Here is an 11,796-nt window from a genome sequence, read left to right as displayed (position 1 = left end):
TTTGTGTTTTGAAGGTTTGTGTATTCCCAGGCTTGTTTGTGGAAGAGGCAAATTTTGTTTATCTCCTGAGCAAGCTGGTGTGGTGGAGAGTGAATAGGGGTGGAACTGGAGGCTTTGTTTATTCGCCACCTTTGCTACATATGTATGGTTGCCAAGAATCTTTCTTTTAGCTTTTTAACTTATTTGCTTTTGTATCTAGGTACAACTAATCAACTTTTAGCAAATAAATAAATCAACAAATTGGTAAAAGTGCTCACATAATCAGACACATGCAGAAAGAAGTTGAAAAGACTTTACCACCCAAAATGTGTTGGGAATGATATTGATATTTCAAATTTTCAATACGCGAAGCCAAAATGCATTGAGGAAAAAGGTAATGATAAAGACCAAAACTCCAAATGAAATTCAACGTTCAAGAGCTAACATAAAATTAGCCCCATAAAAGAGTTCAGCAATGGATGCCCATTTTATACCATTTCAATATAATGCTAATGTTTGTCAAAAAAAAAAAATATATATATATATATAATGCTAATGGATTGAATGCATATAACTGCTCCAGTTTTCTGATAAGAAAGTGACTGGCAAATTATACACTGCCACACCTTAAACAATAAAACCCCACTAAATAGAGACCCAATATCTTCCTTTTAATTAAGAATAAGAAATGATACACAAAAATATTACTGCTCCACTTTTCTGATAAGAAAGTGACTGGCAAATTATGCACTGCCACACCTTAAACAATAAATCCCCACTAAATAGAGACCCAACATCTTCCTTTTAATTAAGAATAAGAAATGAAACACAAAAATATTACTGAAAACAAATGCAGCCATATGACCCAAGATTATCAGTCATCAGAAAAAGTCAAAGCAATGCTTGCAAGAACTTCAAATGACAAAATATTTTTCCTTTCTTTTATTGTAGAGATTCTTCAAAATCCTTCACATTACTACAAATTGCTAGGAGGGGCCTAAACATAATCACTGTACATAAATATGATAGGATAGTGCAATCACCTTGCTCAAGCATCTCTTTCTTTTTTTTCTTTTTTCTTTTTTTAAATACATTGTTAGAGGTTTATATCAGGTTCTCTTGAGATACAAAAATACAAGGGCAAACAGGAACTAGTGCATTCTTCTAGGAATAAAATGAGCGCTTCTGCTACCAACAATCCCTTGTGAGATCTCTCATAGCATGACGATGGGCAGGCACCATCCAGCATTATGCTCCCAATTAACCTACTCAGCAAAACAATAATCAATTATCACTACTAAGATCATTTATTTACCATACAAAACACTAGAGGTAACCAGAAAATTTCAGTACCTTGACTTTGAAACAGCATAAATAAATGAAGAAAATCTCATAGGACGAAGGGAAGCAAGTCAAACACTTGGAAGATCCCATGATCTTGAACTTCAATGAATAATTAATAATTATGCGCCTCACTAGTAGGCTTCCAAGTCGAGAGTGCAAAAAGAATTCGTCCCTTCCACCCCTGCAGCAGCCACTCACCATCTTCATCTATTAGAAAATCCTTACGGTACAACGATTTTACCCTATCCTTTGCCAAGTTAACAATCTCCCGGTTCAAAGGGAGCTGCCTAAACCCAGCCCTCAGATTCCGGACCGTCCATTGCTTGAATGTCTCTGGCCTCTCTATCCTCTCTGCGCCCTCACATGCGATGACATTCATTGCCTCTCGCCCAAATATCTCCCTCTCAATCAGCAGCCTCTCCTCAGTCTCTCGGGGCACAATAGTCTCAAGCATATCAAACACAGTAGAGTAGTGGAAGAGAGCCTCTCGGAATCTTGTGATAAAGAAGGGTGCATTAAAGGTCCCATTCACAGTACCCTGTATGAGAACGTCTGGATTCATCTTCCTCATCAGCTTCAAAACATTATCTCTAGGACTCTCTACCATCACCGTCTCATCAAGTAGGTTTCTTAATCTCCATATGACGTTCACAACAAGCACCTCATCACTGTCAAGTTTGAGATCCTCAATTTGAATGGTGTCCCACCATTTTGCTATCGCATTGAACTCAAATGGAACATTGAAAGTCTCTGCATATTTTGTTAAGCGGCGCCCTGTCTCCTCAACCCTTTCTGCTGGTCGGAACCCAGGTTGGGGAAGATCAATGCCAGTTATTCGAAGCTTAGGAGGCCCGCCAGGTCTAGAAGAGAGACGTTGTATGAGGGAAGGCCATTGGAAGCCATAAAGTATACCAAAATCAACAATGTGCAGCCTTGTTTTTTTCTCAGCTAAATTCATAATTGTCTTATTTGAGAAGAAATTTGAGAGCTTTTTAAAAGGACATGCAGCAAGAAACAGGTGGTAAGCTTTCAAGACATCAGCAGCTGAAGTTAGCCTGCCAATAAGGGCAGTATAAATCTGAGTACCAGAGCCAGCAATGCGTGCCTCAAGACCATCTGCAAAATAGTGGGCCATTCTCTGCATCCCATCCCCCAGAGGAGAAGAATGCTGTCTGATCTGCTTCAGTACCTCATTAGTGGTCCTCTGGTCATTGGCTGCAACAGCCTGTGCACAAATGGTCAAGAGAGTTCTCAAATCCACCACATCCCTTTTACCTCCTTTCTTCTTCCCACGGGCCTTTACACTGTTGGAACCTTTGGATTGACCATTCTGCTGCACATTCTTGCTTTTCCCATTTTGTAAAGCTTGGCGAAGATCAGATTCATCTTTACCAAAGTTTAGCAAAACCCTATCAAACATTTCTGAAGTCACAGTTGATTCAGTATACACTACTGACTGCTTGTTACTCCTCCCTCCCTCTAAGTTCACACCCTCAGGATGACGATTCTTCCTTCCCCTCAACCCATCCAAGAAGTGCTGACTCTCATGCTTGTATTCTACCTTAAATACAGTATCCTTAGCATTTTCTTGCAGTTCTTTAGATGACAAACCATTACTCTCCAAATCAACTATCAAACCATTTCCATTTGGAAGAAACTTGCTTGCTTCCTCAAATCCTCTTTTAAATTGCATGATAGACTCATTATCATAAAATATTTCAGGAACTCTAAGAGTGCTAACTGGAGAATCCACAATCCCATCTATGACATTACCAGGGCTGTGAGACGAGCTATAGGGTGACTGAGAGGTTGACTGAGTAGTAATATATGACGATTTGTGCTCACCTGAATCACAAACCCACCCAGTATCCACTAAGTTGTCACCACTAGCACTGCTAGTACTAGAATTATAATCAATGTGATTCAAAGCATAATTTTCATCTTGGGTTTCATGGTTTTGACCAACATAAGGTGGCAGGCCATTATCAGGTCCAGGAGGATACTTCTTCCCAAGGGCCTCATACAATGATTTCTCAGTGTCTTGAAGTGCCTCCTGAAACATGCAGGCCTTCTCTTCCATATCTTCTTCCATGAGCATCTGGTTTATGTATCTCAAAACTACATCACTAAAATCACAGTCCTCATTTGAAATTCCATCCAAGCTCACACTCGGATTACTAGGGATTGGATCAGATGGCAAAAGAGGATTACTTGAATAGTTTTTATCAACAATGGTGCTATCCATTTTGAACCCATAAAGTGTCTCATCGTTTAATTTCAATCCTTTGGTAGAACCACAGATTCCTCTCAAATGTTGACCCATGAACATATAGGTTGCAAGAAATATTCACTACTGTTATACCCAAAATCCAAAAGGGTTTACTTCAATATATTCCCACAAGTAAAAGGGCACTCTCTGTTTCAAATCCGAGAAACATGGAAAACACAATCAAGCACTAGTAAAGAGAAAAAAGAGTCAAGAAAAATGAAAACATTGAGCAACAAATCGCATTAAAAACATAAAATTTTCGCTTCATTCAATTACCAAACAAAAAATAGAAGGAAATGAACAGATAAAACAGATGGGAAACCAAAAAAAATTAAAAACTACCAATAGTAAGCACTATAACCTACAGTTTCAGATCATAATTATGTCACACAGTAATCTAATCCAACAGAACACAAAAAGTTTGAATATTTATGTTGAGAAAGAAAATCCCATTAAACCAACCATTCTTTCTTAGCATAATTATTTTCCAAGTCAAAGCAGCTATAGAGTATAACCATTAGTGTACCTGAGCCAAAACCTCAAGAGAGAGAGAGAGAGAACTTGTGGGTAGAGAGAGCTTGTAACAGAACTGGACAACCTTAAAGCTTTCAGTTTTGAAAGAGCAGAAAGATTGTCTTTTTGAAGACAATAAAAAGGAAAGTTGGGCTACTAGCTGGTGGCGGCTAAGGTTGATGGAGTTCTCGGTGTTCTAGGGAGTAGGAGCACAATCTCAACCGTCCAAAATTCCAAATCACTCAGCCTAATTGGACTCTCTGATATTTCTCCCACCATTTCATGAATCAAGATGGCTTCTTAATTCTCATATGCTAAAACAGCGCATATTCTGTCTACGACTCCACACTTTTTTGCTTTTCTAGGAGATTTGTTTATCATATAGATGAAGAAAGTAAAAGGGAAATTTTTACGAGGTTTGTGCCACAGAGCTACCTTAGGACTTTTTCTTTGTAAGGTACTATGATTCTCTGCCATGTGATTTTATAGTTTTTTTTTAAAAATTGAAATTTTTATTAAATTCGATTAATGTATAATCTTAGAATATGTTCTAAGTGCTTTTAAAGCACACATCAATCATTTATTTAAAAAAATTATAAAAAATTAAAAAAATTATCATAACAATAAATTATTTTTTTATTTTTCTAAAAAAAAATTCCTAAAATGAATTACTAACACACTTGAGTAAATCCATTTTTATTATTTTGCAAGAAGTTACTTTACACCTGGTAGGATGATCGCGAATTGGCTCTCCTTATGTTACTCTTTTCAACCATCTTTTATTCAATTTCTTAATGATTTGATGTGCCACGTCCTTGGCATTCTCTTTGTTAGGTACATGAGGAATCATTCCAAAGTATTAATGGTACGTTTTTTACAAAAATTTAAATAAACAAAAAAATAATGGTATGTTTGTATTTTTCAACCTCATGAAAAGTAATCTTCATGGATGTCTCCAAGTGTCTAACGATTCTTTGGTCAAACAAGAAGAATCAATTGACTGGGTATATTTCTACTGTAATTAGTAATGCTTTTAATTTAAGTTTGTATTATGCTAGTTGCCAGTTTTGATAGGTTAAGGGATCTCTTAAGTCAGTAGTTCATACTAAATATTATGTTACTCTTAAAGCTAGTTTCTCTTGTAATAATTGCAATTTGTCTCTTGCAACTCTGAAGACATGTAAGTGCAATTGTCATGCTGCTTTTTAATTCTTAATAAAATTGCTGATTATAAAAATAAAATAAAAAGGTCTTACTATAGTGAGATTTTTGCTGCCTACATTGGCTTTTTTTGGCTGATTAAGTGGATAAATAAGTAAGAACTTCCTTTAATTATTTATGCAATTGCTATCTAGATGTTTTTTCTTTTCTTTTCTTTTCTTTTTAAAATAATGAGCCTTGACTCTAACCAAATGAAAGTGATTTTTAATGGTGTCACTGTCTATAGTCACTTTAATGTTCTGGACCATCTTAGCCTATCTGTAATATCTTATCTCTTTTTAATATCATTTGTGATCACAGTTACCTTAAACCTAGTTAATTTGTGCTCATCAAAGAGTGATGATGTGACTTCAATTTCAATATCTATTTAGTGATTGGTTAAACAATTGATAGGAGGATTCACTTGGGAGGAGCCAAACCCAGTTTCATTGTTCACTTCAATTTGACATGCCAAAGGAGAAGGTCCTCACTATTAGGAGTCCCAACCTATGTACCTTGGTTCACATTATCAGATGTGACAGAAAAATAAGTGCCCACTGTACATATAAATGACTTAGTTAATCAATGATTAAAGAAGTTTATTGCCTAATAGTGACATGCCCTGCAAGTGAAGGTTGCGGATGTCATAATCGATCTAATGGATTATTCTAGATGAATGGTCCAAGCTCCCACTTTGGTCTATTTGGATAGCACTTATTATTGCTGAAAGTTGATAAAAACTGATTGTTGCTGAAAACACTGTAGCAAAATAATTTTTAAATGTGTGAATAGTGTTGTGAGACCCACTTTTAATATTAAATATTGCGTGAACAGTGCGTGAACAGTACACGCACAGTAAATTCTGTCCTCCAAAGTCAACAAGTGCGGCCAAAAAAAAAAAAAAAAGGAGAAAACGCACAAAGGTGAAAACACGCCATGACTAACCGAGCTATCCAAACCCATACTTTATTTCAATAAATTTTGTGAAACAAAATTGTCAACAAATCGTTTTTTCACAAATGCTAACTCGTTATAGAATAATTTGTATGTAATAGGAATAGTATCATATATTAGATATATTAAAAAGTAATGTTATTTCAATTACGACTTACTAGTTACTACTTTAACAAATTATGGATAACTTCATTTCTCGTTTATCTCTTCTTCTTTTATTTGGTTAAAGTAAAAAATATGTACGTTTACATATAAAGTCACACCATTGAGAAAAAGTTCACAAAGATGTGGCTGAATGAGACACTTTGAGAACTAATATAATCTAGACCAAAACCATATATCTTTGCAATTAATTTCCAATAACTCTCATGTGGTACTGTGTAAAGATGTAGCTCTAAATATGGATACGACTATTCACATGAGCAACACTTCATTTATTTTAATAGTTTACACATAAAATAATACCACATGCAGTTAATTGTTAATTACATTTTCAAAACTTCAGTGAGATTTTGTGTTTTTAGAAGAAACTATAGGAGAGTTTTGTGTACTTTCCTGTTAAGTTTGTAACAATTTTTTTATTATTATTTTAAGAAAATAATTCTGACAATTGTAACAATAATGTGTGTGTATATATATGTATTTGGATCAAACATTAATGTGAATTTGTGAAGTATGTTTTGCTCCATTTCACTGGTGTAGAAAAGGTGGGGAAAATAAAGACAAACCAAATCTTAGGAAAATAGATAGGCATTAAGTTTATAGGAGTTAAGAACAATAGGAGGAGAGAAAAGGTTTATGTGAGGAGTTTTACTTTTATTTGTAGGTATGTAGTATATGCTAATACAATATTACAATTACTTTTATTTATATATATATATATAGTTTCAACTTATAACATTCGCTTCTAATGATTGTCCTCCTTATCATAAGACTAAAACATTAATTAATATCTTTTATTTATCTATTATAAATTTTATTAGTTGAACTAACTGAAACCTACAATATTACAAATGCTTACTATTATAAATTTTATTAATTAAACTAACCGGAACACATAATATTACAAATACCTATATAATATTAAATAAATAAATAAAGTCATACCGTACAGCTTTTCCTCCAAGATGCTCCTATATTTTATTGCAATTTTCTCCTCCCATAACACAATATTATATTTTTGTTTTTTCGCTCAGCTCCTAGGACCTTGGTTGCTGTATTTATTCCATCAAAAAAGGTTGCTGTATTTATAACTGACAAAAGCTTCCCAGCATTTTAGCAGAATATTCCATTCATGATTTTATGTCATATCATAAGCTGTGCTCTTAAATTTACTCTAGTTTTTGCACCCAAAAAAAAAAAATGTAAACTTAATTTAGTTCTATCAATTGTCATTGTTTCATTCCTAAAAATAAAAATTATAAAAAAAATGTCATTTTTTTTTATTATTTCTTGGCACTGGCCATTACTTTTCCTTTTCCTTGTATATTTGGCGTAAATTTTTTTATCTATTTTAACATATGATGAGAACTTTTTTTTTATGTATTTACTTTTTAAAACACTTCACATCATATTATTTATTATACACTATATTTTATTAAAGTATCAAATTTTCTTAATTATTTTTTATTGTTTCTTTTTTTTTCACACACAACAATCACTATCTACTCTTTCTTCATCTGACACATAAAGAAATAATAAAAAATAAATATAAAATGAATAATGTTAGGATAAATTTACACGATTATTATAGTAAATTTTTAAATTTACACAATTATACACAAATTAATATAGATAATTTTCAGACAAAATTATTTAAACTTTACACATATTTTTATACACAAGATGCCAATTATCTAAAAATATATACTATTTCTTCATCTAACACACAAAGAAATAATAAAAAACTAAATGTAGAATGAATAATATTAGGATAAATTTACACGATTATTATAGTAAATCTTTAAATTTACACAATTATATACAAATTAATATAGAGAATTTTCAGACAAAATTATTTAAATTTTACACATTTTTCTATACACAAGATGCCAATTATCTAAAAATATATAACGTATTAATTAATTAGGGTATTAATTAATTAGGGTCGTTGCATATATATATATATATATATATATATATAAAGTGGGATCAATTTTCAATTAAAAAGAAAAAAACAAAGGAGTCACTTTCGAAAAGAGCAAAAAGAAAAAGGTCGGTCATGGAGTCTGTACAGTCATCAGAACCAATTAGCCAAGTAAAAAAATTTCTGCTGTCCTATTCATGTGTGTTCATCATTTAATAATTATTTCACATTTTACTTCCTCTCCGAGATAAGGATGTTGTGTCACTCTTAAAACATTAATGTTTGTTTTTTCAGCCAAAAAAGAAATGTTTGTTTGTCCATACCATAGGTCTTCGTGGAAGCCTATAAAATCTAAATGTTCATGAATCATGATAACTGATAAGTTATTTTTATCTGCTTTTGACATCATTTGCGGGTTGATGGGCTTTTTAACATTTTTAATTTTTTAATTTTTATATAATAGTACTAACCTCTAACCTTTTGCGTTTTCATTTGGTCAACTTTTAAGATAAGCATTTTTTTTTTTAGAACATATTCGATCTCTTTTGTTTGAAACAACTAAACACTCAATTAATTGGACATCATTATCATTACGTTATCACCTAGAATATAGAACTCCATTCAATATGAAATTATATAAAAGTAATATTTGTCAGCTGGAAATATTAAAAAGAATTTCTAGACCAGATTCATAATATATACTAATGTTTTTAATATATATATATATATTGACACACTAATGCTCAATGAATATAGTAACTTACCCACTAAAAAATAATAAAATAAAATGATAATTCAAACACATATGCAGAACCCCCAGTAAAATAATAATAATAATAATAATAAGTGGCATGCTGCTTCCTAGGAGCCCCACCTTTTATAGCCATTGTAAGGACCAGATTTGAATCCTTAGCTCAAAAGAAGGACGGACTTAAGCTCAAAAGAAGGACGGACTTAAGCTCAAAAAGTCTAAAATAATGAATTTTTAGAAAGTGGGTTGGAAAACTGGGCTTCAATGAATTAGCTAGTAGATAAGGTAGATCTTGATGACAAGAAAATGAAGATGGACAAGTTTAAACTTAATAAAATCGTTCTCGGCAAAGTCCGAGGGAATCCGTTCTTTTGGATTGATCTTCAAGTTATTTTAAGTTTTGTTCTTGATTACTACAGTGTTTTTCTCTCTTTTTCCAATCCCCCTCTTTCTTAGGGGTCTCCTCCATTATATACCTCCCTTCCAATGATCTTGACCCTCCATTTGTTGATCATCTAGGTCACTATTTGAGTGTTTGTCCCATCAAACACCCTCTCTAACTCTTTGTGAGTTGGGGTAGCCAAGGCAACACTGTTTAGGGTTCTTCTCCACATAAATGCGGCCAGAAAGTTAGCTGCAGAGCATTCAATGCGGTGGCAGCAGCTTTTCCTTAGATATTTCCTAGCTCCCATTCTTCCAATAGGTACTGTAGGGACTCGGTTTAGGAAGGTTCCCCAACAATACATTTTTAGAGAGTGGGACGAAGGGTTAGGCCCTAACGGACTAGCAACGGAACACAAGCCACCATTTTCCATTGAAGGGGAGTGAGCCCAATTTACAACTAAGGGTAGCTCCTCGGCTCTCGTCCGAGGAGGTTCCCCCCTAAAACTGACATGGCCTATGAGTCATTCTATGTCCCCCTCTTGAATAATCAAAAAATCCCCCCCCCTAAATTACTTTACTCGCCTTTCTTATATAGTTCTCTCCCTCCTATCCCCTCATTCCTTCTGTTGGTCATCCATTGGCCTCCCCTCTGACCGTCCGTCCCATCAGAGGCCTTATCCATGCTCGAGTGGCTCACAATGATCAATGTTACCCTGTCAAGGGGTTACATCCCCATTAATGCAGCTAGGGAGGTTAGATGAGCGCATTCAATGCAGAGTGACAGCTCGCCTAAGGTTTGCTCCTTCGCCGTGCTCCCGTCGCCGACGCGTGGCACTGGACCCTCTCCTCCTCGGATATTCAAGGAGTCCCCTTCGGTGGAGAGGTGCTCGTGGTCTTCCGAGGTTTCGGACGCCCGAGGACGGGCCCCTCCTTGGATATGTTCCTCGGGGGTCGGTCCTCGTGCTTTCATCCTCGGACCCTTTATGCATCATCGGTGTGGGCCCTTTGGGCCTGGCTTGGAGTGGGCCGAGGCCACCCGATATTTTGGCCCCACAATAGCCCCTCAAAATCTTGCTGCACGCATCCTCGGGCGAGGAGAAGGATTTTGACATCCTCGGGCTTGCTCCGTGCCCAGTCGAGCCTTACGCCCCTTGTCAGCACTAGGGTTTATTCATCTGCCCAAGGCGCGTTGCTGACGTTTCAGAGCGCGCAACGCCCCTTGTCTAGCATTTATGGGCGGGAAAACCCGCATGACTTTTCAATTTGGGGTATAAATACCCATACGAACTGCTTCTTCCTGTTCCTTATTTACAATCAAGAATTCTCGCGCGTCCTTCCTGAGTTCAGCCACACTCTCACTTACATCTCCAGTACAAAAAGCCTGTCCGAGGAGCTCCTCCTCTTCCCAGTAAGTCGCTCTATCCCTCTCTGAGCCCTCTTCCTCTTTACCCCTTCTTCTCCTTAACCTGTTCTTTCTTAGTTCCTTTAGGCGTCAACTAGGATGGGTAGATTTAAGAAATACGTCTATGCTGAGGAGGCGATGGAGAAATTTATCGCCGACTATAGAATTCCTGGCAATGTAGGTCGGAGATATTGTGAGGACGGGGATTGGCTCTTACAAAGACAGGAGGGCGAAGTGGTAATTCCCATTATCGCCTTCCTCGAAGGGGGGATGAGGATCCCCATGGGGTCGGTGATGAAGGACTACCTCACGCACTTCCGGTTGGCCCCTACCCAGTGTGGAATAAACGTCTTTAGGATTTTGGGCTGTGTGGATGCCCTGAACAAGAAGATGGGGTTAAGGTTGACCCACCATGACGTGAACTGGTTCTACAACTTTCAGCTCCATAAGGGCAAGTCTTATTATCTGAAGACGATGGATGACAGGGTGCAGCTCATCCAGTGCCTCCCTGAGTCCAGTAAGGGGCTAAACAAGGATTTCCTCATCGTGTCCGGGGAGTGGCACGATGGCCTTCGCTGCCCAACAACGGAGGGAATACCATGTGGGGCAGTGGGAGTAGGAGGGGTTTCAAGTTCTCTTGTCTTTTTTCTTCCCTTTTTTCTTTTACTAACGTGGTGGTGTTTTTCGTTTGCAGACCCGCACGCTTTTGAGTGCCACTTCCACCTGATCAACCGGGAGGATTTGCAAAAGGTGCTGAGGGCGTCAGTTTTTATAAACAAGGACGACGATCAAGTTAGAGCCGCCCACAAAATCTTGGGGTATACTCCTGTCCAGAAGTCATTCCCGGTTCCAAAGCACGTGATCCGAGCCAACGACCCTCGGCTTCAGAGAATTACCGTGACCGAGGACGGATT

The 11,796-nt window shown here is 36.3% G+C and overlaps 1 protein-coding gene across 2 annotated transcripts; it reads right to left on the bottom strand.

The window, feature by feature from the left end:
* Window positions 1-896: 896 nt before the first annotated feature.
* LOC112017333 (scarecrow-like protein 14) lies at window positions 897-4,571 on the bottom strand. Of its 2 annotated transcripts, none has more exons than XM_065776578.1 (3): window positions 4,119-4,571; window positions 1,333-3,779; window positions 897-1,244 (listed from the first exon to the last, which is right to left on the bottom strand). In XM_065776578.1, the coding sequence occupies exon 2, from the start codon at window positions 3,650-3,652 to the stop codon at window positions 1,436-1,438; it is 2,217 nt and encodes a 738-aa protein (XP_065632650.1). In that variant the 5' UTR covers window positions 3,653-3,779; window positions 4,119-4,571; the 3' UTR covers window positions 897-1,244; window positions 1,333-1,435. The 2 variants fall into 2 exon arrangements, with proteins under 2 accessions (XP_065632650.1, XP_023905560.1); XM_024049792.2 differs by having other exon boundaries at window positions 1,333-3,739.
* Between the last annotated feature and the right edge of the window lie 7,225 nt (window positions 4,572-11,796).

The sequence above is a fragment of the Quercus suber genome, unplaced genomic scaffold, assembly GCF_002906115.3.
Source record: "Quercus suber isolate HL8 unplaced genomic scaffold, Cork oak 2.0 scaffold_136, whole genome shotgun sequence".
In the NCBI taxonomy this organism is placed as follows: Eukaryota; Viridiplantae; Streptophyta; class Magnoliopsida; order Fagales; family Fagaceae; genus Quercus; species Quercus suber.
The sequence above is the reverse complement of the archived record's forward strand: the minus strand, read 5'-3'. Positions and strand labels throughout refer to the sequence as shown.